The sequence below is a fragment of the Cyprinus carpio genome, chromosome A7 (genome assembly GCF_018340385.1).
Source record: "Cyprinus carpio isolate SPL01 chromosome A7, ASM1834038v1, whole genome shotgun sequence".
Classification (NCBI taxonomy): domain Eukaryota; kingdom Metazoa; phylum Chordata; class Actinopteri; order Cypriniformes; family Cyprinidae; genus Cyprinus; species Cyprinus carpio.
This window is the reverse complement of record NC_056578.1, coordinates 20091897-20119228: the sequence shown is the minus strand read 5'-3', so window position 1 is coordinate 20119228 and position 27332 is coordinate 20091897. Positions and strand designations below refer to the sequence as shown.

Below are 27332 nucleotides of genomic sequence, written 5' to 3'. Positions count from 1 at the left end.
TGGAAAAAGTCAACCTGGGTAAGCTGATGGGGATCTAGTTGAGCTGTTTCTCAATGCTCTAAATACAGCTTGAACTGGTTGACTGTTTTAGTTAGTTTACAAATGAGGCTGACAGCTCTTGACTTATGTCCAGGGCTAAGTTTTGAAATTCTTTACACGGAATCATTTAAATGAATCTTTAAAACGAGATTCGCTGTACTCTTTTTATACAAGCCGATCCGGGTTTCAAAATTGTCTGAAAGTGACGGAACAAATTATTTGCAATACTTTAGAAAATGTTTATTGGTTTTTAAAACCATTTTAAAAAAATCTCAACATCAGTAAGCACTTTCAATACAAAAGGATGAAGAAAATCTTGCTGAAATGTCATAACAAATTTATCAAACTACCATAAAGAGTCTGTACATAAACAATAACAACATGAGGGAATAGTAAAGGTAGGAGAGAGATTCTACCAAGTCAGAGAATAATAGTAGTTCAAAAAGCAAATATTCACATACATAGTTTTAAGAGGAAGGAAATAGTATGTTGAAGACATTGTTAAAACAATAATAATAATAATAATTAAAAACAGGTCAACTTAATTTCCTATATTCATGTTACTGTAAAGAAAGTCATGAGATTTATATACAGTAATCAAATGCATATTTACGATTTTGATAATGGATTATTTTAATGTTTTTAACAGAACATTTCAATTGCTTTCACTCATTTACATGTAAATACTTCTCACCGAGATCCTCAAAAGGCTCCTGAACATAAGAACACAAACTGACACTTTTTCAGTTTAATTTTTCCCCCAAACAGTAGCTCTTCAAAAACAGTATACTGGGGCTTCATGTCTTGCACTGAAATCCTCAAAGCCAAAGTTCATCAATGAAATTAGTGCAATAAAAGAACTTTGTGAATTTTCCAGTTGTTACATTTCCAGTGTTAACTGCTAGATCCCTGTGCATCCAAAAAAAACAAAACAAAAACAAAACAAAAAAGATATGCAAAAGCCACAGCACGTTTTAAAATCCAAACTATATTCTCACACAAAAGCACACCCTTCTAAAAAAAAAGGTTTTAAAAAAGAACTGGAAGCCAAATAATAAATAAATGACAAAAATGCTTGAAAATTAAAACTCACAAGCTATGTCTATCTATACAAGAGATGTCTAGTTATGTAAACTATTAATTGTAACAAAAACAAAACAAAAACATTGTCAAAGACCACTGAATCACTATCATCATGGTTAAATATGTATGTTAGTCAAACTGACAATAATGTGTCATCTTTTTTCTTTTTCTTTTCTTTTTAGAAATGGAGCTTATTTACAGAGCATCACAACAAACAGAAATTCCATAGTGGACTTTTTTCATCCCCTTAGAATTGTCCTGCTACAAATCCCAGAAGCTTGAAGCCTGACATTTCATGTAAATATAACTGAAGTGCTACAGTGGTCGTATGCAAATGACAGTTATGCATAAAACAAATTCCCTTGTCAACCCCACAATCTTCTTGGCCCCATTTAAACCTGGGTGACATTTTTACATGTGCATTTTAAAACATGCATCTTAAAAGCTGGGGTAAGAACTGAATTTGAAAGTGGTGATACGAAAATGGTAGAATTCCTTCTACATTTTTCTCAGTAATTACAAAACTTGTCTTTGGTATGGAAGTAAGGCTAAGATGGAATTCAATAACTACCACACTCAGCAAGTGTATCTTATGTTCTGCTATTCTGAAAGCAGACTACTAATCAAGTACTTCAGTGCATTAATGGCGCTTTGAATTAAATGTCTTCATTCCATCTTTCAAAGTGAGTGGGGCCAGGGGGTTATCTGATGATATTAGCACTGAGCTCATTTATTAGTAATGTGTTCTGGGTATTTGCAGTTTCCTGATGTTTTTACAGCTGGTGCGATACTTTGATTAAGGGGTAAAGGCTCTTCAATAGTGCATGTTATAAAGAAGTTCCTGAATGAAGTGCTCAAGTAGAAAACAGTCATTAAAAAATGCCAAAACAAGGCATGTGCATGAGAGTGCAATGAATCTCATTTATGCAAACTGCCAAATGACAAGCATTAATTGGGGAAAATCAATACAGAGCCAGAAAAGTGGCTAATCATCTATTTCTTGGCCTCATAAATGCATAGTTAACAATAAAACAAACATTTGGGATAGTTTGACAACTGTCCTATAACATTTTTTTCCCCAACTATAATCCACTTTGGCATTTTGGTTTCTCCAGTTACTATTACCCCCAATTTTTCCTTCTAATTCTTACATTTAAAATGAGACCTTTTCTCAACCATATTCAAATTGTAAATGCAATATAAAGGTGCCAGCTAGTGCAATAACCAGTGCCATAATTATTCATTGACTGGGTTTAAATTAAACCCAGCCTGTTCTGTTGGATAAATTCTGATTGATAGCTTCAAATCTAGAGGTTGGGGAAACCTGAGATGCAGCTTAGGGAAGTGCCTGCCATAAAACAAACAACTCTACTTGGGTCAATATTTATCTTTCATAGATTTCAATTTAGTTAAATATTAGCATATATAAATTTAAATACCAAAAGTGCGTTCATTTATTCATTTTGAACATTTTTCATCAGTCATTTAATGTAACAAGTGATTTTGTGCAAGCGAAGGCATACTTCCCAATTGACATAGTGGTTGACAATAAGAATAAAGCTGCAAATATAAATTACATACTGGCTCACGTTACAAATTCTGACATGGTGGCACATTTGTGTGCAATAAGTTATTACTTTTTAAACAGCTGCTGCAGGTATAAGCTGCTGTATTTTAGTATTAAGCATCACCTGAAAGCTTGACATTGTTGATATGATCTTCCCTTATTCTTTGTTTACTGAAAGACAAATAGAGATGTTGCTGTAACATGTTCAAAGCTGTGGTTTTCTGCACATGGAAGCACCGACTTTGTTTACAGAGTGAAAAAGCTAATTAGATGAGGTACAGTACCTCATATAGCTGGTGTAACCTCAAAATACAAATATTTTGCTTTAAGATAAAGGGTTAAAAAGAAGTTATTTTCCAATCTTTCATACAATGCCCTTTGACTGCAAAATGTTCAAAGGATTATATAAAAGTTGTGTAACTGAATGCACAAAACAGTGTAGAGGCATAAAAAAAAATTCTCATAACTTGTTATGTAAAGCTCTGGCATGTGTTTTCTTTGCAAAACTGGTGGGAAAGAGGAGGAAAAATGTGACGCTACTCCCAGGTTAGGCTGTGTTTCACTAACCATCGAGACAAAGAACCAGCAATCTTGAAAGGGCGATAATTTCTGTTCAGCCTGGCACTTCAATATGGACGTGTGTCATGACGTCCAGGGGCTTATAGTAGTAGGTGCTGCACAACGAGATGAATACATACGCTGATGAGATTTCAAAAATACATACATAGAAACCGATCCAAATATCAAAAAAACACAATAGCACAAATTAACCCAACATTTCTACGGTTGCCTGGTCTTTGCTCTCCAACCAGTCAAAGCCAGCAGAATTTACAGTCTCGCTGCATATCTGTTGAAAAAGTGGGTCGTTCTTCAGTTCTTCCAGTGTTGAGTCTTCATATTGTCCTTGCTGCTGACTGGGGTCAAAAAGAAGGTTGGTGTCCAATGTATTTAAGTCATTTATGCTACCAGTGAGCTCAGAGGTTAGTCGCATATCGCTGGAAAACTCTGAACTCCCAGCACTGAGCTCTGATCCTTGACCCACAAGATGTGAGCAAGCCTTCAAGCTTTCCTCATGTAAAAGATCTTTAACAGTTCGGTCTAAATCCAAGGGTTGCTGGTGCTGATGTTGATGTTGTCGGAGGTTTTGCTGTAGAGGCAACAGCATGGCCTGACTCTGTTGTTCCTGCCCAAGGAGCTGCCGTCTACCTAAGTGCTGCTGCTGCTGTTGTGGCAGCTGGTGCTCCTCTGAGGCTGATTGTGCTTGGCTTTCATGTACAGAGAAGCTCATCGGCTCCTCCCTGGCATTTCTCATGAGGTAACCAGGCTTCTGGGACTCAAAGGCTGATGAACAAGGCGAGATCAGAGCTTGGTGGCTGGCACTACCAGGGAAGCTGGGCACTGTGGTGGTCTCCAGAATCTGGGTGAGATTCATGCGGGCAGTGTAATTGGACGGCATGTTGTTGATTCCGAGGCCACGTACAGAGTCATCTCCATCGCCATCCATTTTGTTGATCAGGACATTGGTGATGTTTTTGGTATTTATCTGCTGGCCTGCTTGCATGGGTAGAACCTCAGACTGCATCATCACAGTCACTGGAACAGACTGACTCCTCTGTGCCATGCTGCTGATGCTTGCATCAGGGTCACTGTTAGAAAAGATGTTTAGCACTTCAGGTGTTATGGGTGAGTTGAAAGGAGAGACCACAGATTGGGGAACATTGGGACCTTGGGTCCCACTCAAGTTGCGCTGCCTGACTGCTGGGCTAACGCTGCGGCATCTAAATGTTCCAGACCCTGAGGAGGAAGTGCTGGCCTTGTTGTCAAGGGGTGCTGGGACAGCAAAACCCTCTTTCTTGTTGAGGCTAGCCATGCTTGCCACTTGCTGCTGGACAGGCGAAATGGGTGTCAAGCGGCTAATATGGGAGTCATGATGTCTGGTTTGTGACTGACAGGTCTGGCCTGGGATGGCGAAGGCGTGAGGCTTTCGAAAGTGGTCATCTACTAGGTCTTGGTAGCTTGGAAGAATGCTAATGCCATTGTTGGAGTTCCCACCACTGTTGCTGTACCCACTGTTCATCCATTCCAGTTTAGTCTTATCTGGATGTGTGGCCATTGGTCTTTGCATGGGCTTGACGGGGCTCGAGGAGACAGTACTTCCATCATGGTAACCAGTAATGCTGGAGTTAATAGGAGTAAAGGCAAAAGGGTTCCTGCATTCTACAGGGCTTGGTGGGACACTACTGCTGCAGTTGGAGTGTGGCGTGCCAATAGGAGTTTGTCGACTACTTCCAAGAGCACTGTCGACCGGAGTGGTAGGGACTAAGCGTGAACAGGGGCTTTCATGCATCAAACCCTGGCCACTTCCTATCATCTCTGAAGTGGGAGTAGGTGTTGGGGTGGGTGTTTGGATTGGGGTGCTACTGCTCTGAGCAGAGCTGCAGTACAGGGTGTTGGTCTGGAGGGTAGACATCATGGTAGTCTGCATGGTTTGTTGCTGGCCTTGCAGTGAATTATCCACACAGTTGCTGAAACTTTGCATGCTATTGTTAATTTTCATCTGCTCTTCCATTTGTACAAGTTCCTCAACAATGCTATCCTGGGTCATGTCATCGTCATTAAAGGGAAAGTAGCCAAGATTGGCCTGTGTTCCATAGTCACTCATTTGAACCTGCTGGCTGGAAGGAGAGGCTTGAGCAATTGCAGGAAGGGGCTCCATCACTGATGTGGACATTTGCTTTGGCTCAAACCCCATTTGTGGGCCATAAACGTCTTGATGTTGTTGAGTGCCATCTTGCAGCTCCCTATCCCAAAATCCAGTCTTTAGTTCAAATACTGCAGAAGACACAGACTGGTCTATAAGCAAATCCTGTGAGTTTTTTGTTACTTGTTGTAGCAATGCTTGACCTGGAGCGCTAACAGTACGGGTGACCTCAGCTCTACCTTCGATACCTATTGAAGATCCTTCACATCTCCCTTGGGAGATGCTGCGAGGTCTGCAAACAGTCTGAAACATGATATTTCCCACTGAAGTATCCTGACTTGCTGTAGAGTAGACAGGAACTCTATAATCTGTTATTGATGAAGCTCCTTCCCATCTTCCCTGGGAGATGCTTTGTGGCCTGTGAACTGTCTGGAAGCCAGTATTCCTGACCGGACCTGCAGTAGCTTTGCCTATGGCTGTGAGAGGTGCACTTTCCGGACTTATTGGAGTACTTGATCTTGGACTTTGCTTTGCCATTATGTTTGACTTTAGTCCGTCGGATCCACCGGCTGGTAGCACAGAAATGTGGGCTTTTTTAACAGGTGTTGGGCTCAAATCAGTGTATAAGCCAGGTCTTTTGTGAGCGCTCTTGGATGCCAACACTGCATCTTTGGGAGTTGTCACAACCGCATTACCACTGTTTGACAGAGAGCTACTTGTGTTTTGATACAAAGTGCTTTCATTAGTGTTGGATGATTTATTGCTGCCAGCAGCCAGAGTTGAGACACTAAAAAGTGTCCTCTCATTGCATTTGGTCCCTGTTAGAGTGTCCAATCCCAGAGAGCCCTTGTCAAGAGGAGTGGGTACGCTAGCTGCTCTGGGTTTGAGCTTTCCTGACCACTGTACACCACCACCAGCGGCATCCGGATAGGTTGCCTGTCTACTTGTGCCACCCAGCTCTTGACTACTTCCAATTATGGCTTCAGTATTTGTTTTAGTGTCGATGACCAATGTTTTGGTTGTTGAGCGCCCTGATCTTTCCAAAACAGATGGCATTGCAGCTATAGACCCACTGCGAACACGTGTGACTGGCTGTGGATCGTTGTTGAGGTTGGCAATTCCAGCCGATGCAGGTCTGACTTTGTTGCTGGCAGGGGTATCGGCTGGTGTGCTGGTCCCACTGCCATTAGAGCCCAGAGATATGGTTGTCATCTTGACTACATTGACCGAACTGACATGCGGAGTTGACATTACAGTCTTAATGGGGCTGTTAGTGATGAGCAGTGTTGGTGAGCGCAGGGTTATGCCACTTGAGGCAGATGGTTTGGGCAGGATTTGGGCATACCGGTGATGGGCTGACCGGTCACTTATCGGACTGGCCGAGATGTTTTGAGGTGTCTTGGGGCACTGCTTTACAGGCTGCACTGACTGAGTAACCACTTGAAAATTTACAGGAAGAACTTTGCTGTCTGCAGCTGCCATTGGAACAGGGCTAGGAGACATCAACTGTCTGCTCCTCTGAACCTGCAAGAAATGCAAAAGAGGAATGACAAAAAATAGTTAAACAACAGGTGCTCATTTAAATTAAACATTAAATTAAATTAAATTGAATTGTGTCATTTGTAATATTGTTTTACTTTTGTGTAAAAATCATAGTTTACCGTGATGGGGCTTGAAACAGCTGCAACCACAAAACCAATAGGTTGTGGCGAGAGAAGAGCAGGACTTCCACAGGGTATGCCTGTCCTTGCCCCAGGAGTTATGCCCCCATCTGCCCTCCTGGCCTGAGCTTCACCAGGGAGTGGAGAATGCAGTTTCTGTTCTTGCTGCTTCTTCTGGATCTTCCTTTGTAGCTGCTGTTTGGCATCTATGGAGGGTGAGACCAGGGTTTTAACCTGAGGTTGGAATGAGTGTGCATCAGTTGTGGGAGCAAATGCAGATGACTGAATGGACATCTTTGTTCCTGTGGGGAAAAAAAGAGAACTGATTATAGAATATTAATCACGTACAAAAAAAAAAAAACATGATTTTTTCCCCAAAACATGCAATTATTATAGCCATTATCTTGTGCTTGTTAGCCACAAGGTGGAGACATTTGCAAGTTTAGGTACATGGAGTCATCTGCTGGGCTATTACAAGTTTACTGTACCTGAGGGGGAACTGGTCATCACAGTAAGAGCAGCCACAGACTTAGTTCCAATGTAGTGGCTGTTCAAAAGAAATCGAGCCAGATCCTCAACACTGTCAAACTGCCGACTCAGCACTTTCTGTGCCCACTCGCACACCAACCCACATGCAGCCATGCGCACCTCGTCTTCTGCACTGGACAGTTGACCAGTAGGTTCAAAAACTTCACACTGACAATGAAAGGTTAATCAAGTGAATCAACAGTCTTCAATAGAATAGACAATTTTCTAGACTTTGACACATGCCATTTTTGGATATTTGAGTGATAGCTAAAATAAGAGGGATATAATTGCAGCTAAACAGAGGTAAGAAAAGAACATAAATAAATTAATAAATAAATACATACATACATACATAACGTAAGATATGTAAATGAAATAAATATGATAGTAACTCACCCCATCACCTGATTTGTGAAGATCTAGGTTTGGAAGAGAAGGCATGTGAACAAAAGCCTTCTTCCTAAGTCCACTATAACAATATTTTCACAGAAGTCAAGGAAATACATCTGTCCATCATACATGTAAAAGGCATGTATGCGGATGCCCACATATCAAAAAAAGATATTAGATCACTTTGGCATGAAGCAAATAACATAATAACATTATACTATGGAATTAAAATGTTAATTTGGTTTATAGTATGTCAATATGTAAAAAACATAAAAAGTTTGGGTATGAGAAGAGACCGTATGTATCCAGCTCATGAACTCCAACTGAACCTTTAACCTCATTCCTTTACTGAGTACCTGACACAGCTGATGTATTCGCTGGTTTTTTGTTCCTAGGCATACACTGCATATGGAATTACATCAAACATGACGTTCACAAACCAGAAAGGTATGACAACTGCAGTGCTAAATGGAAAAATCAAACACTAAAAAGCTCTGATTCATTTTTCTTGCATAAGAAAATACAAAAGGTCCTCTGCTGGAATAATAGTGTTGCTTTTTTAGGAATTAGAGTTGGTGAGGATTGGATTTCTGTTGCAGTGGCAACCATCAACAACAAGCATGGTTTATTTCAGGCACACACCACTCTGAAATTGAAAATATAATTCACACTCACAAATGCACTTTTAACCGTCTTAATTAATACCAAAATAACCATGACCACAGTTACGCAACATTATCATTTCTGAGATTTGACACAACAGCTAAAGATATGTTGTTTTGATATTGATATGATATTTTCTAACAAAACCGTAAAATAAGAAGGTTAATTTCTTTTTCCTATAAATTGGATTTTTTTTTTTTTTTTTCAAATAAAGTTACCTAAGGTTATAAGACTATAGCCTGTACAACTTAACGCAGCACAACAGAGAAATGATACAAGGCTGTACAGAAATTAATGGACACTTTGCTGAACGTCTTTTCAAGATCAAGCATTTGGCAGCCAATAGTAAATGGGTTTGCTATACAGCTGAACTCTGTTCAAATCCTCAAGGAAGTTTTATTTGATTCAGTTTCTGATCTATATTTAGCGGCTACATGAATTACAGCAACAGATGTTTTAGTACACAGAGTTCAGGGACAGGAACGTGTATATGTGTGTGTCTGCTCTGGGGTGGGGGGGGGGGGCTGGAAAAAGGGGGGATGGGATTGTTACAAAAAGTTCCACTGAAGGATATTTGGATTTGCCTCGAATGCCAAGTCGACGTGCCTTCATGTTGGGAAAGACATTCTTCATGATCTTTCCAAAGTCTGCAGCACTGAGAACGTGATACACCAGACTATCACAGTAACTCCTGTGAAGCGTACACATGTTAAAAAAAATAAAATTACTACTCTTCAAGATGATTGAGTTTTAAGTGTATGGAGAAAGCAAGACGGCACAGGATTCCTGACTTACTTGTACTCATCGTAGACTTCTTGTTTAGGCAGCGATGTTTCGGGATGCTCCTCTAGGTGGTTACGAATCCAGCTAAATGCGTGCAACTGCTGGGTACGACTTGATGACATGGAGCTCTGCTCACTGAGAGGAAAGCGTTTAACAATACAATTTGAAATCATGTTCAGTTAGTAGCCACAGATGCTGTTTTGCAGTTGTGTTTTCCCTACCATTAGCAAAATGCAATATGTTAAAGAAGATGAAAGCATTACTGAATTTTGCCTGAATGTAATTTAGTAGAACACAGTAAAATCACTCACTTTTTCTCACTGCCACTGCTGGGTCCAGAAGGCAACTTGAGATAGAGGTAGAGTTTTTCAATGTCTGTAAGTTTCTCCACATCTTGCTGCAAAGCAACAGAAACACAGAGGATGTGTGTTCAATATTAAGAATTTATAATGTCATGAATGTTTCAAGAGTATAAAATGTCAATCTACTGTCATCATTTTCAAGCACAGAAGCATAGGAAAATAAGATAAATCATGAAACAAGAGTATAGTGACATGACAGCATTTTACTTCCTGGTCAGTGATCACATTGAAAACAAGCTTCGACTACAGGGAAAACTACAGTCTTTAGAACCAAACAAAGTTCTGAAGCCATCTACTGAAGTAAAAAAATTTAAAAGTTTAACTGGGTAAAGTTTGATCAGACAATAAATATCAGAATATGCATGCACTGCTGTTCAAAAGTTTGGGTTCTGTACAATTTTTGGCAATTTTTCCATGTTTTTGAGAGAAGTCCCTTATGCTCACCAAGTTTTCACTTATTTGATTGATATGAAAAAATATATAAATTAAAACTAATACATACATTAATAAATTTAATAAATTAAAAAAATACAATAAAACTGTAATATGGTGAAATATTATTACAATTTCAAATAACCATTTTCTATTTTAATATATTTTAAAATGTTTATTTAATGTTTATTTTTTAAATGTATTTCTGTGATGGCAAAGCTGAATTTTCAGCTGCCATTACTCCAGGCTTCAGAGTCACATGATCCTTCAAAAAAATCATTCTAATATGCTGATTTAGTGCTCAAGAAACATTATTATCAGTTGAACTGCTTAATATTTCTGTGGAAACCATGCTACACTTTTTTTTTTCAGGATTCTTTGATAAATGGAAAGTCTTTAATGTCACTTTTGATCAATTTAACACATTCCTTGTATACAGTATACAGGTGGTTAATGTGTCAACATGGACAAGATAACTGGACGGCATGAAATCAAATGACTACATCACTTTCGAGCACAGAGTGGCAGTGCAGAACGAAGGTGAAAATCACAGATATTCAGGGGCATCAAGATCAGTATCACATGACCCAATTGTGACGAGTGGGGCGGGGCCGAGAGCCATGGGAACGAAGCGAGGCCGGTGGAGTTAATGAAAATGAGCTACACCTGCACCACTCACCGGTCTCGAGTCCCACGGAGGAGCTCCGGAAGGATAAAAGGAGGAGAGACGACAGTGAAAGACGAGAGAGGACCAGGCCTGGACTATTTATGTTGTTGTTTCATGGCAGTCGTCCGTGAGGGGCTGCCGCTTTCACTTTCGTTTTGTGTTTAATTGTTTTGTTTGTTAAAGTTTTGTTTAAATGTTCGCCGGTTCTCGCCTCCTTCTTCCCAATCTACGAACTTTGTTACACCAACCAGTCACAATGATCCAACGGCTATCCAACAATAAAGTAGCAAACAAATGCAAATTCATTCCTTTTCTACAGCACACTCATACAGACAGATGTACACATGAAATAATTTTATTCTGATCTTCAGAACTCTTTATCTCTCTTACAGCTGTTGTTAAGTGTTAGTGTAGTACAAGAGCACTGAACAGCTCTTCAAAGAGAATGTGTGAGATGTTTTTGGTGGGGCATAGCTGATTTAAATTCTGCCCGAGTAGAGAGCAGCAGACACGAGTCTCTCCCTCCAGGCAATGCTCCCCACCTTCACTTACCCACTCTCTCTCACTCGCAACATGCTTAAAACATTCCCCTTTTCTAAAGCACTGTACACATAAATTGGATTGAAATATTAAAGTGATTTTTGAAATGTTTTCTGCACCTGGCAACCAATACGAAACTACATGCAATATAAAAACTCTGAGGCCTCTGCTCAGCAAGATGGCCTGAGACCTGCAGAGCCGTGAGCAGCAAATTAAAATAAACAGACTTCAATAGGATTGTACGACATAAACCTAAACAGGAAGTCATCCAAGGTAAAAATAATCCCAAAGAATACCTAATCCCTCAGCGATGAGAGCAGCCGGTTAAGCCAGCATAAACAAGTTTTTGTTTTCATGGTGTCTGCCTGTGGGAGTAATGGAAATGGGGATCTTCAAAAGTCCCACAACACAACTACATCAACAATAAGCTCAAATTACCTCCTTGGGGTAAAGGCCATGTCAAAATAAACAATACCAACCCACAGAGCTTATGAAACTTGGGGAAAGACTGTCAGGAAAAGCACCTGTCACCTAAACATCTCTTCATCAGAGATGGCATCATTCTCCCGCCCTCCCCTTTCCGTCAGATTCTAAGAATAGTTGTCTGTTTCTGTCTTTTCTATTCGTCTCTTCGTTGCTAAGGGAAAGATGGCTAGCAAGTAGCTAAAGTTATCAACCACTGAGCGCCATTAGCGTTACCATTGGAGAGGGGTAAGAAAGGTAAGTAAAAATGGCATGAGAATGCAGACGTCTCGGAGCCAAGTGAACAACTCTATTTAAGAGAGGACTCAGCGTGACTTTTAAGGGTGGACAAACATAATCATGTGGAAAACAAAAACTTTAACACATACTCTACCGTTCAAAAGACTGGGGCCAGATTATTATCAATGTTGAAAAAGATTGTAGTGAAGTTTTAGGGTAAATACTTCTACTAAATATTTCTGTGAAAACCATGATATATTTTTGTTCAGGATTCTTTGATGAATAAAAAATTAAAAAGAACTCTTTTGTAACATTATAAATGCCTTTTCTGACTCTTTTGATCCAATTAATGCATCCTTGCTGAATAAAAGTATTACTTTCCTTTTATAAAGATTGCTTTACTGACCCCAAACTTTTGAACAGAAGTCTACAAGCCAAACTGAAACACACTTGGACAATACATATTTCTGGACGTGAGATGCCAGTAGAGACTAAAATAATGGCTCTGGGACATCTGAATGATATACTTATGTTGATTTTAGAGCAGTGTTTTCAAACAAGTTTCGACCTGTAATTCATTCATTACTCTCAACACTGAGATGGAGAAGACACTGGCAATCATGTCATGACAAAGTTAGGAAGAACCTGTAGCTCATCATCACTTCATGCAGGTGTAATGTCCTCCGGGTAGTGCACAGGCCCCTTTACTCAGCACTACTGAGCCTACTAGACATGCTTGAATTACTCATGCATTATTCAGATGGACTGAACCCAGTTGTTACAAACAAGCCTACAGTATCCACACAAGCAAATTCTTCCAGGCCTGATGCTGGAACAACTCCATACTGGCACAAAGTGATGATTCAGTAACAGTCAGGGCCTCAAACCCTGAATGAACAGCGAGTGAACATAATGATAGAGATTATTGTTTTTTAATTAATTGCTTAAAGGGACAATTAAACCAAAAATGATTCAGCATCATTTACTCATCATTACTCAAGTTGTTCCAAGCCTGACTTTGTCTAATGTGAAACAAAGTCATACAAGTTTGGAATAAACCATTTGAAATTTTCAATCTTGGGTGAACTATCCTGTTGAAACATTAACCAGTGAAACGAATCAGACCTGTAACCTTAAACGCGCGCACACACACACACACACACAAACAAACAAACAAATGAACATTTAGCTCTAGCAAGGTTTAATTTAAATATGCATTGTTTGCTCTGAATTTCTTTTTTGCCAATTTTTATTTTTTTTTTTGTGACATGGTTAGCAAGATGTAAATGTGAGGTAATAAAAAGCAAGGCTTTGTGGGATAGTATTATGGAATTAATGTTTCATGCGAGGAGGCTGATGCAAGAAGACTCTGCGAGAGCTGGCAACATCCTGCAGAGGTCAACAGGGGCAGGCTGGAGGAGGAGGGGACGGGAGAGGACAGCGGACACAGGACACACTGGCTAATATCTGGAGAGGATTTTGTGTTACTCTTTACCTTGAGGGGCCATTAACAAACTGCTGTCACTTTCTTATCCCCTCATAAATCACCTCACGCAACTCAAAACAGTTAATGGCTGCAGCCCTACTTCACCTGATGCACAAACGGTCACAAAACACAAACATAACACAAACTGTCCACAGATTACAAACTTCAGCAACTAAATTAAATCACACTGACAAACTCAATGCTTTATCCAGCCCTCACTCACATGTGATAACCAACGTCTGCTTCACACTAGTTATTTTACTTTGCTGAAAACTGTTACAATAAATTACAAAAAGAAATCTCTTATGCTGCTCACCAAGGCTGAATTTAGTTGATCAAAATGCAGTAAAACATTGTGAAAAATTATTACAATATAAATTAACTATATTTCTTATTATTGTCAATGGTGGAAAGAGTTCATTCATTAATGTGGTAATGCAAGAGGACAGCTAGGTGGTCTAATGGTCCCCGCTATAAACAACACATAGTGTGTCACATGCAGTGAACAATGACATTTCCTTTTCAAAGCCCACTGTAACAAGTCCCGAAGGTGTGAGGATGTATGTGAGCTTGGACCTGGCCAGAAAGACTAATAAGATGGACACAAGAACACTGCTTCCGTTCTGGACTCGGCCTTGCGATTTTGTGTGCATCTCTGTCTCATAGTTTTCCTTATACTTTGAAATAGCTTCCCCGTAATAGGCAGTGGCTCTGGTACTACAGAATAGCTGCACTTAAAGACTGAACTCTACCAATGTCAGTGCTAAACCAGCCAAACCCTTCCTGAATGATAAACACCGCTATAGAAAAGTCAAAGCAACAGCATACAGATGAATGTCCTCTCTCTGGGCATTCCTTTATTAACAGATAACAGATATCAAAAATTGCTTACTTGCCACAGTCCAATGTTATTATTCGATTCACCATGACTCAAATAAAATATATATATAAATTAAACAATTAATAGAATTAACTATGTTTGCAGCACATTTTTGCATGATTATTGGAATGCTTTAATATTACATTATTGGATAAAGGTTATTTTTTGATGATTATTTGTATGATTGTTTTTGTTGTTTGATCTTTTAAATGATGTTTAAGTGAAAAGAAATGTAAAGTACTAGAGTATTCTTATTTTACTCATGTATTTAATATGTATTTCCAGTGAATCAACAATTCTTCATCATATTTTCCATATTAAATACTCACCAAAATGCAATCCACCTTTGATTGTACGGTTTTGCTGCAAAAACAAAAACAAAACAAACAAAAAAAAGAGAAGAGAAAGAATCAGCATGACACAAGAGTAACTTGAGAAACATTCATAAAGCTGGCTTTATTAATAAATCAGTGGCATTCAAAACATCTTTCCATCCTATAACCCCTCGGCCCTGTCCTGCTCAGACCAATATATCCTTAGGAACACATGTGCTCATGCACAAAAAAAGTATCTTGCATTAATGTTCCATCACGGGGGTTGGGGGGATCCTGGGTATTTCCTGGGTACGGTCAGGAGTCAAACATCAGCTTTATTTAGGGATGCACCGAAATGAAAATTCTTGGCCGAAGCTGAAGCCAAACAAAATGAAACACTGGGCCGAAGGCCGAATACCGAACACGTTTTTTTGCATTTTTCCCCCCATTTTGCCAATTCTTTTTCACCATTGCATAAATTAAATAGCCAAAATGTGCTTTAAAAATATTTACTTAACACTGAACATTTTTAACATTCTAGCAGACATATCAATAAAACACAATTTAACCTTAAATTAATAAGTTTGCAAAATAATAATTTTTGGCCATTTTTGAGACCCCTTTCTTGAATCAGGCATGCATTTTTTTACTGTACAAATAAATGCAGCCTTGCTGAGCAGAAGAGACTTCTTTTAAAACATTAGAAAATATTACAAAACACACCATTAACAACACTATGTAATAATACAATAAAAAAATTAATAAAACAGCTGTAACAATTATTATTATCCTCATTATTTACTTTATTACACAATTTTACAAAAAAACAAAAAAAGTTCTTGCTTTTTCTCAGCTTTTATTTTGGCCGAAACCCACAGGTAGACCTCAGTGATTATTTTTGTTGACAGCAGTAGATTTATAAATAATTCTCATTACGAATTTGGGAAGACGTTTGTTGCACGTATCACACTGTCACATGCCTTCATGAAAGTCAATTAATAAAAATGTTACTAAGCAACTGACGAATTAAACTATTTCAGAGCAGATTTTCCTCATGCTTTGGACTTTGAACCCTGGTGCGCAAGCTCACGCAGCGCTGTTTGAATACATGCAATTCGTTTGTATATTAGAAAACACAACATTCTGCAGTTTATTTAATTGTTTAAGGGCATTTCGCAATTTCAGTCATCATACAGTTACCAGCAAAAGCCACCCTAGCTTTATGTATGTTTACACACACAAGGAATTTGTCTTGGCGACAGGAGCTTTCAGTGCAGAAGAAAGTACATACATGATAGAGCAGACTGCAGAAATACATAGGAATTACACAGTAGAGATGAAATATAACACTAATATTAGGGATGCACCGATCATGATTTTTCATGGCCGATTCCGATACCGATTTTTTTTACAAGCAAACTGGCCGATTCTGATACCGATTTCCGTTTTTTTTTAAGCAACAAACAAGAAAGAAGGAAAGTATGCATAAACAAGATGTTTATTAGGTATTTAATAGGCCAAACTGGCTTTTGGCTATTGAAAACAATAACCGTAAACATGTGAAATTAACGGCAGTAACTGCACAGTAAGTAGCCTACATTCAATACAAACATAGATGGTACAGACATCAGCATTAAGCTTTTGTTTTTGAATTGGGTTGAAACTACATAGAACTGGCCTTAAATGAAAACATTAACTGTAATCATGAAATGAAAAGGCAACAACTGCATAGTTCTACAATCCAAAAAACACAATCAACACATATTCAATAAGAGGTTTCTTAATCAGCATTCAGTATTTGTTTTAGTTTTTAAATTTGGTTTTTAAAATAAAAAAAGGTCTTTACCAGTGAGACTAAATAAAAGTATGCTATATAAATAAATTATTTCAAAATGTTAAAATCAAATAATGTTGGTGTGAATAAAACAAAGATGTATAGTGTTTCATTCATCCAATAATAATAATAAAATAAATAGGGTAATGATGCACATCTATATTTTTTTACTTGAGCCAATGAAAAATAAATAACTATTGTCTCAAGTTAAAAAATATAGATGTGACTCATTACCCTAAATTTTTTTGATTGGATGAATGAAACACTTTTTTTCAGTGTGCTACAGCAGGTGAATTTTAAATCAAATTAAGTCAATTTAATTTTAAGGTAAAATAAAAATAATCATCCTATACAGAACTGACGTTTACTTCTGGCTTTTTAAACGCGTATGCAAGTTTTACTTTACAAAAAAAAAAAAAAAAAAGCACGCGCAACTTCAGTGAGCGCAGAAAAGGGGCTCTTATTTTGTGCAGTAGGCTGTTCGCTTCAGATATGTAACTCTGCACTTCCAGTGCTGAACGGCTGTCCGTGTCCTGCACACAGATTTAGAAATACTTCCACACTAATGACATGATAGCGAATGATTACAATACAGTCTGTGCACGCGGCCGCACTTCTGGGAAAAAACGGCCGAAAAAAGACCAAAAAACGGCCGATTGCCGATCACGTATTTTAAGCAAAAACCATCCGGTTCCGATTTATGGCCGGTCAACCGGTGCATCCCTAACTAACATAAGAAAAAAAATTAAAAAAATAAAAATAAAATAGATCAAATTAAATAATGCAATATAAAACAATAGTAGAAATATAGAGAAAAAACATATTGTTTTAAATGAATGAACAGATATTTTATTTACAAGCGTACAGTTTATGTAATTTACAAATGTAAAGTTTTCAGATGCTATGTATAAATGTGTCAGTTATAATTGACAATGTATAGTCACAGAAGTTTTTAATTGTTCAGGCTGAATATAGCCTGCAGGAAAAAATTCAAATTATTCCAACCTTTTTCTCCTTAATTTCCTACAACACCATAAAAATATCTCATCAGGCCACACAATGGCTATAGAAAAAGACTGAGAGCCAAAACCAAGGTTAACTGGCACAAATACAACAGGCCACTTTGAACAACAAATAAGTGTAATAACTGACTGCTTGTTAACAAGACTACCTGTTAAACATACAAATATAATGCAAAATAATAAGTAGTATAATAATTGTTGTATAATATTATTATTATTAATAATAAAACATTAAAATGTTACAAGCAACAGTAATAATATGAATTTTAAAAACAACACAAAAGGCGCTTGCATTTGAAAAATCAAAATCAATGTTTACCTGAAGGTTACATGTCACTGATCAACAATCATACACCCTCATAATAAACAACTTTCTCTGAAAATGTTGAAATAAGGAAAAATCTGCTTTAAACTGAAGAATCAATGCTCTTAAGCAGCATGTTAGTCAATTTATCAAAAATGTATTTGACAATGGTGTGCAGTTTGGTATTAATTAGCTGCTGAAACATATTGACTTTAAGAAACCCACCAATTCTGGCCTCTTGTTGGTATAAATTTTAAAAATGTTAAAGTTTTGTCAAAGCCAAATGATCTGCTAATGATGATTAAACCGGTAGATATGATTGAAGATTTAAACCAGCAGCATTTGTAATGGTGTAAAGGTGATGAGAAACTTATGGACAGGCAACCCTTGACAATTTTGGTATTCAGTCATCATATGACAGAATAAAATGTTTGGTAAGACATAAAAACCATTCAACCAATGAATATTAAGAAGCAGTGGCAACACAGCGGCCCAAATCTCTCTTGTACTGGCCCTGAGCCATCAGACCATCCTTCCTGTTGAGCCCTGATTTGCCAATCACCAAAGCTTTACCACATACTATGGCTTTTAATTAAGGGCTATCCAATCAGGCAGCATGTTGTTCCAACATTCTGACTTCTTAATCCCAAATAAAACCTTTCAGGCTTACGCCAGAAGCACAAGCCAAGTAGCATGTGTTCTTAGAGAGTCAGTCATATGACTGTGCCTATGAGCAAGTAAGAGATCAGGAAACTAATGAACTGTTACTAGGTAAGTCACCGTTTGCTCCTATGTGGTTTCAGGCCAGGTAACTCTCATTAAACTGTTTCTAGGTAGTCTTGAAGCAGGTAAAGTATCACACCACTGTTGTCAAGGCAGGCAGTAAAAACAGGATTTCCCGTTCATGTCACTTCCTGTAGCAACAACACGTTATTATCAGGCTGTTTCAAGCTGACACCTGAATGGAACTTACTTAAGCTAAACATGCGATCATCAACAAGAACGTTTAACACTTAATGTGCCATAAGTGTACTGCAATATTATACGGCATGGCATGAATACAATTTTTGAGCTTCGAAGCTTCAGTAGTAATCAAAACCGAATATATTAGAAGCTTCGGAGGAAGGGGCTGAACATATTCTTCTCTCAACACCGTGTCTCCACCGGACGTGAGCGGCGCGACAAAATACCATAGAACCTATAATGCTGTCTACACTGGATGCGGGGCACGCGGTGGACATATTCCCGACAGTAAACTGTGTGTTTGTCTGTTTGCATTTTTATCATGTCGAGAACTGTTCATCCAATCAACTTCACGTGTGGCGGGTGTGTTGCTGTGGACCCAAGGGAGTGCAGTGTTGCATTTTGGTGCAATATGGACATGCGACACGTTCAGAATGAATAAACTTTTAATAAACTACAGAACAGCGCAAGCCAGAAGTGGACAGGGCTTATATGCTCAGAGAACAGACACTGACAAATTATTATTAGGCTGGGCTACTGTATGTTTTTTTTTTTTATGACTGCCGTATACGCAAGTATTTTCCAAGCAAATTAAGCGCACGTTTTTATCATGTGTGATGACTGTTTAACATGGAGGATGAATGCAGCTCGTTTTTTTTTTTTTACACCAACAATATACTATAAGCGTACTTCTTACAGAACTCAGGTGATTTTTCAAACTTGATGTTCTGTAGTGGTAGGTCAGTTTCAAATCACATATTTGGCACACTGCCTTTGTCTTGTCCTCACTCAATGTAAAGTGCTCCCACACAGCTGAGATCTTGGCATGTTTGTCTTCTCTTGCAGATGAACCGAATCATGACGTTCATGATGTTCACTCATGGGCAATTCATATTCAAGGCGAATGACAACCGTTTCCAGGTGTTTTTGATTTCATTTATTTTATTTTTTCAGAATATTTGAATCTCAAAATTTAAAATCAAATGCCAACCCACCGAACGAATATTCGAATAATCGAATATTCTGGTCCAGCCCTAGTGTTAAGTCAAGGCATAAGTGGGTTGCCAAAATCCCACATGCAATGCATGAATAGGTATGTATTCCATTCACAGTCAAACACTGTAGAACATGGATTGTCACAGAATTTAACAAAATTTAGATTAGTAAATCTAAAGTAGAGCTTCACAATTACTTCAAATAGTGAAACGGACTAGTGTCTATGATTATTAAACCGCAAACGACTTATTTAAACATGAAGTCTACTTGTTCAGTGTGTCTAAGAATGAATGAGCAGCACAGTTTCATCTACTACAGAATGCGCTGTAGTTTACAAACACTGCACATAAGAGTTCACTTCATGAGCATTTTACAGTTCCATTTGGTAAAAACTATCATCAAATATGATCAGCAACCTAAAGATCTTCATAACATTCAAAATAAGTAATAATTTATTTTAATAACTTGAAGAAATCAACAGAAATATATTACTTATGTAGTATATATTTATATTTATTTGTATAAATCAAATTCATAAGGAATATCACACAATCAATAGATTTTTTTCATCCATGTTTCAGTTTATACCATATACCTCTTGTTGTGCATGAATTATTTACCAAAAAAAAATCTATATTTTGTTGTAAAGGGATTGTTTCAATTGATTGCATTGTAAAAGATTGATTAAATTTTTAAAGTTTTATGAATTAATTTGCTTACTACAGTTTTTGATGATAAATTTGTAGCAAATCAATAAAATTGAAATAATTTTGTGAAAAAAAAAGATTTCATAGTGCCCTGTGAATGGAAAAGGTGGTGCGCATAACGATTAATTGTATGTAAGTGCCATTGAATAATAGAGAATTTAAGTTTAAGTAAATGCAATTGCCAGGAATTATACAGTTGTTACTAAATTTCAGTATGATATTGATCCTTTTTTCATGATCAATCATTGGTGTGCTCTTTGGAGTATGTGTGCACAAGCTTGAGTTTGGCACCAGAGAGGGAGGTGTGAGGGGTCAGCAGCCTCTTAATGGTAACATGGATTAACTACCACCGCTTTTATTTCATGCAATCATCAATCTGTATTAACATCAAATTACAATTTTACATACAGCTACATAAAGCAAATATGGCACACATATACATTTATTTATAAGAAAAACACAACTTAAAATCATTTAAAAAGAAAATGATGGTTTGTTTTTCCTGTAAACAGTGGCTTGATTTAAGCCACAGACTTTTATCCTGTCGGTCACTGCCCCTCCCCCTAAGATCCCCTCCTCCAGCTGGCCGCATGTGCTCCGTTCATAACAGAAATGTAAACAACCGCCTGAGAGACAAAGAGAGGTGGGGGTGGAAGGTGAGAGGTCACTGTGTCACTGGTTGAAAGAGATAGTTGCGGACGTCTCTGTCTTTTGCTCTCCAAAAGATTGTCCTGGGAAGAGGGCAGAGGCCTGTGTGAGCTTCACGGCTAATTCTACAGCAGCAGAGTCCTGACTTGAGAACAGGCAGACATCACAACAGAGACTAAAGCTACCGCTAGTCAGCATGACCTACATGTGTGATATTAGTGTGTCAGTGTGTGTGTGTGAGAGAGACTGAGGATGAGAAAGCTCTCTCTCTCTCATAAAGCTATTAGCATTTAGAGTGCTGCTAATTAGGGCTGGACAATATATCGAATATTAGCGATAATATCACAATAATTTTGACGATGATGTAAAATTAGAAAATATTGTGAATATAGAATATTTCAAATTCAAGCATACTTTCCCAAAAGAACGCGTTGAACGTCCAAAAATCGAAACATGTTATTGCAGACTGCTCTACACGTCTCTACTACGCGAGCTTTCATGAGTGCGGTTGCCAGATATCAAGAGTTCAAATCCCCAAATCAGGGCTTCGCTGTTACACGGATACATTTTCTTGCTGGTGTTTTGCTTCTTTTAAGCAATTTAAAAGATTTGCTTAAAAGAAGCAAATCTGGTGTTTTGCTATTTTTAAGCAACTGATATTTCAGTTTTTCTTTTTTAATAAATCTGCAAAATGTCAACAATTCTGTGTTTTTCTGTCAATATGGGGTGCTGTGTGTACATTAATGAGGAAAAAAAACAACTTAAATGATTTTAGCAAATGGCTGCAATATAACAAAGAGTGAAAAATTTAAGGGGGTCTGAATACTTTCCGTACCCACTGTATATCGCCCAGCCCTACTGCTAATAGCAGAAAACTGAGTATGGCTGAGTATGCTCCTCTAACAGGAACTGTCTGGCTTCCCAGACTGCTGTGAGCAGAGAGGAGGTCTCAAACACACGGCTGCTAAATTACTGATATCTTAATATCTCAGAGAGGAAAAGGATAGATGTAAGAGCACGCATAATGTTATGTTTTCCCACTCTTCAGTTAGTTGTTTTAAACGCTGGGGTGCCAGACAGGATTTCTGTTATTTAGTTTGCGGTCATTTTGTAAAGCTCCATAGCAAGAAAACATACAAAGTATGTGTGTGTGTGTAATCCTAGAAAATATTATATTATGTATATAACTCAAACTTTAACTTACAGAGCAACAAAGTGTAGCTACCGTGAAGGACCTAAATATTATGTATTATATAACTCAAAGAGGTTTGGAGTCTCAAGCTCAACAAGGCAGTATTTATTTTATCAATGCAGCAAAAACAATATTTTAATAAAATTGAACAATTTAATGCATACTTGCTAAACAACTGTTATTTTCTTGTAAAAAAATAAAATAAAATAAAATATATATATATATATATATATATATATATATATATATATATATATATATATATATATATATATATATATATATATAATCTTACTAATAAACTTTTTTTTCTTACAACAATTTTGGTGTGCAAATATAAAATTAGGCTACACGCAAAGCAAAACCTAATACCTTCTAAATAAACCAAAGAAAGACAGAAAGAGAGAAAATTATATGATACATGCTATGATTTCTAGCCTGAATATCTTCTCAAACAGGAAAACTAACCTTCATTGGGCCTGAGAGTATTTTGCAGACCTAATAGAATGTTTCTGCAGCAAAACCACAGACACTGATCCTCCCATTGTCTAAGCATTGGCCTAGATGTAGGCTAAACCAAAACAGAATCATCTAACAGCATCACAGCAGTTGTGAGTCGTTCTCAGAGACTGCAGCTTAATGGTGGAACAGCTGGGCTTTTTGCCAGTGGTGCTTTGGCTCATTTTGATTTCTCTCTGAAGGTGATTACCACCATTGTGTTTGGATCTCTTCTCTTGCTCCCAATTCGATCCAATTTCCCTTCATATGTAGATGAACAAAGATTCACACACACTGATGTGCATGCACATACACATGAACAGTGATGTAAAAATGAGGGACCAAATTCACACCATCCTTACTCAGTTTAGTGTGGCACTATGAGTTTAAAGCCTGTTGTTAATCTAAAATTACCATGACAGATTTCATGTAAACCAAATGAACTCTAAAATAAGCTCAAAGAGATAAATCACAATATTACACTAAAATTACAGCTCATTCTAAAACAACCCCCTCTGCTGGACTGTTGGCAAAAGTTAATTATTTGTCCTTACCTGGTGAGATTCTAGTGATTTGTCTGCTACCTACTTCATTTCAGTATGTATTGCTTCAGTAAGCAGTATCTATGCATCAATATTCTCCATAATCAATGTATAAATTACAAACTTAATTACTGGCAAATCACAATCTCTTTTCCACAAGGTTTGCCGGTGCCAATGCATAAATATCAATTAAAATTGGCAGTATGGGAATACTTTGGATATAGAAAAGACAAATACTTATTTGTCCTCGAGGATAGACACAGTTGGACACCAAAACTGTGATTGCAAAGCGGCTGCAAAAAGAGAAAACACATCGAATGTGTTTACCTTTATTTTAGAACACCATCTCACCGTGCAGATACAGTTATGTCCCATTTATAAATTAAGGTTAAAGCCTTATGATTTCCGTGATGTGGAGTTAATCCCAGAATCCAGTCATGACAATGAATTTACAGTAGGCTACAATGCAGATGTCACATAAAATGCACGATTTGATGGATTGATGAATAAATCAAAACCAGAGCTGTCAGTAACGGCATGGTCTAGTGTCTGTGAATATTAAAGCACAAAAACACTGCTATAGAAATATATAATCAGTTTGTTTACGTAAATCTCTGCTGTGCAACCCTTTGTGAAAACATAAAAAGATAAGTTATTTTCATTTGATTACATTTTAAAACATTAATTAAATAGTTTAAGCTTAATGCATTAATTTCATTACCATCATTTTTGATAGTATATTTGCATTATATCATAAAAGTACAGAATCCAGAAAAATTAAGTCAAACCAGAATTTTTGATTAGTGAATTTTGAATAAACACATGCTTTCAGAATTTTTTCAACCAAAAAAAAACCCTGTTTTGATTGTTTAATACCGTGATATTTTCTGAGATGACATATACCGTGAAAATCTCATACCGTTACAACCCTACAGCAGAATTTGACTGTGAATGACACACAACTTCAAGCTAAAATTCCAGACTTCAGTCAAATTCACAACAAAAAGAAATATTGCAACTTAAAGGATTGGTTCAATTTCAGAATCAAAATTTCCCGGTAATTTACTCACCCCCATGTCACCCAAGATTTTCATGTCTTCCTTACTTCAGTCAAAAAGAAATTAAGGTTTTTGTGGAAAACATTCCACTATTTTTCTCCATATAATGGACTTCAAAGGGACCGAACAGGCTGAAGGTCCAAATTGCAGTTTGAATGCAGCTTCAAAGGGCTCTACGCGATCCCAGCCAGGGAATAAGGGTCTTTGATCAGTTTAAAAAAAAAAAAAAGTCTATTTTTAATATCATAAAAATGTTTATACTTTAACCACAAATGCACATCTTGCACTAGCTCCGCAATGCATGTCTGCAAATTTACACATGACGTAATCACACTGGAAAGGTCATGCTTTTCTTTTGTGTACTCCGGTTCAAAACGGTAGGATAGGGCGAAAAATCTCATTTTCTCCTCCAACTTCAAAATCGGCAGACATTATTGTTTTACCTTTTTTTTTGTAAAGGGCGTTTCACTTTCTTTGCACATTCACTTTAATTTTTTTTTTTTTTTTAATGACCAATCGTTTCGCTAGATAAGACCCTTATTCCTTGGTTGGGATCGTGTAGAGCTGCAATGGAACTGCAACTTGGACCATCAACCCGTTGGGTCCCACTGAAGTCCATTACATGGAGAAAAATCCCAGAATGCTTTCCTCAAAAACCTTAATTTCTTTTTGACTTAAAGAAAGACATGAACATCTTGGATGACATGGGGGTGAGTAAATTATCAGGAAATTTAGATTCTGGAAGTGAACCAATCCTTTAAATAACTCAATAATAACAATCAAAACATGCAAAAAAAAAAAAAAAAAAAAAAAAAAAAAATGGTACGCTAATGTTGTGATTACAAAAGAAAAAAATTATTGAATTATTTTACTGCGGAAATGCCATCCTAAAGAGAGAAACGAGTAATCAAAAAAACATCTTGTTTTATTCCAATATAAAGGCTAGGTAATGGAAATTAAACTGATACTGCATGAGAGGAAATGTACTGGTGAAATAACTATAAATTCTGTGTACAAGAATCTATTCCAGTAGTACTGCTGTACAGTCTAGCCCACCAAGCACAACTATCTCCAGACAAAACTGGATTCAGTAACACTGTTACTTAATGATTGGATTAATTGTTATTTGTGCTCCTAAACCAGTCTACTTAAAGCTTCCCAAGAAATGACATTTAAGGTCATAATGTCAGCAGGGTTTCATCACTCCACTGATTGGTTGTATGAACTGATTAATGGATATTTTCAATAAACAACGGAGTGAAGGAATATGCTACAGTACATACAGGATTCCCACACCTTTTTACAAATTAATTTCCACAATCTTTTATAAGAACTGGATAAGGACTTAAAAGACACATACTTTGTAGCTGGTTAAATATTAGAGCTGAGCACAACCACAAAAAAAAAAAAAAAAAAAAACGGTATTCGCTATTGAAAATTATCTCTGGATATCACATTTTCACTTTCACTGATATTTCCATTTTTTTCCATGACCTTGGGAGGCCTGTGAAACCGTAGTTTTGAAAACAAATTTCATATGTATGTTGAAAACACCTGGGCCTCAATTACAAAATCTTCAGCAGAAACACCAATAATAAATGCTGCCATATATGTTCGCATGTATATGTGCGTGCGTGTAAATATACACACACTGTAAATACACGTGAGCCTAAACAAATATACGTCCCATACTGGAAGTACAGTAAAGCCGCTGCTGCAGATGCATGTCTCAACATGCAGAAACAAGAGAGGGGTGGAGGCTGCAATATCGTGTCAGCGATTTTTATTTTCGCTAGTACAAGCAATGTTCACCAACAATGATCAATTCCAGTTAAAACTACTGACCCCCGTAAAGACTGGGTCGAGTGACCATGCGTGCACACAGAAGCTATATATTGTCGTCACAACATTTACGCAAGCGCTGCTACGTTACGTTGTAAACAATATGATCAACGGCTGCATATTTCACGACGTCTTCATCTTTTATAGCAGTACTAAGCGCTTCCCCGGTCGATTAATGCACGTTACGGAAAATCGCAAACCACAACCTAAAGGAACTAAACGAAGAAGAGCAACATCTCTGGGATGCAGTCGTGTCGGAGGAACGCGTGTGTTCGCACCATAGACTGTATAAAAACAGGTTCGCACGTGCACACTGGCCGTTTAAATGCGCGCCGCTGTTTACCACCGCGGGCGCGCCCACTCAATCTGTCGAAAGCGCGTGGTCGCGGGAAATCTCTCTCCAGTCTGACATTTCACTTTCTTCACACTTTCATCAAGACGACAAAAGCAACTCGTTGCCTGTAAATAACGACTACACTGTTCATGACAGAACGAGAACCCACCTCAGACTGTGACATGAATTATTTGCTCAGCCCAGGTGTCAAAAACAAACAAACAACTCTGTTAAGTTAACTTATCGTTATTATAATCAGGAAAGAAACGGTTGAATTAAATGAATGGAGAGAGTTAATTTACTTAACTGTTAGTCATCACGACTCACTGTCGAATGGAAACGAGGGACCATCTAGAATAGAGCTATTTAGGATGGAAAACCTTAAATACCATTACCCCACACATATCCAGCAGCATTAACTTAACGTTACTGGCCAAGGTTTCGGACAGCGCTTACCAGATCGAGTCCTTTATTTTTAGCTGCAACGCATTCGCCTCAGCCCCCTGCAGTCCTTGAACCGCGGAAGGTAACGTTAAAGGTCCTAACGTTACTCCGGGGCCAGACTGCTGCTGGTCTTCAGCCATCACGATGCGA

General features: G+C 37.7%; 1 protein-coding gene across 2 annotated transcripts; it reads right to left on the bottom strand.

The window, feature by feature from the left end:
* Nucleotides 1–647: 647 nt before the first annotated feature.
* Nucleotides 648–27332, bottom strand: LOC109068634 (DNA-binding protein RFX7-like). 2 transcript variants are annotated; one of them, XM_042760271.1, is made up of 9 exons: nt 27195–27328; nt 14814–14847; nt 9727–9812; nt 9428–9550; nt 9207–9323; nt 7976–8060; nt 7540–7747; nt 7052–7353; nt 648–6914 (listed from the first exon to the last, which is right to left on the bottom strand). In XM_042760271.1, exons 1-9 carry the CDS (start codon nt 27320–27322, stop codon nt 3456–3458), a joined length of 4542 nt encoding a protein of 1513 aa, XP_042616205.1. In that variant the 5' UTR covers nt 27323–27328; the 3' UTR covers nt 648–3455. The 2 variants fall into 2 exon arrangements, with proteins under 2 accessions (XP_042616205.1, XP_042616206.1); XM_042760272.1 differs by lacking the exon at nt 14814–14847 and having other exon boundaries at nt 27195–27332.

What these genes read in the sequence shown, in the direction of transcription:
- LOC109068634 (XM_042760271.1), bottom strand. Translation starts at nt 27,322, where the DNA reads ATGGCTGAAGACCAGCAGCAGTCTGGCCCCGGAGTAACGTTAGGACCT. An exon ending in CAAAGGTGGATTGCATTTTG is followed by an intron (nt 9,813 to 14,813) that starts GTGAGTATTTAA and finishes GTTGCTTTGCAG; the next exon opens with CAAGATGTGGAGAAACTTAC. An exon ending in GGCATTCGAGGCAAATCCAA is followed by an intron (nt 8,061 to 9,206) that starts ATATCCTTCAGT and finishes ACTTCTGTGAAA; the next exon opens with ATATTGTTATAGTGGACTTA.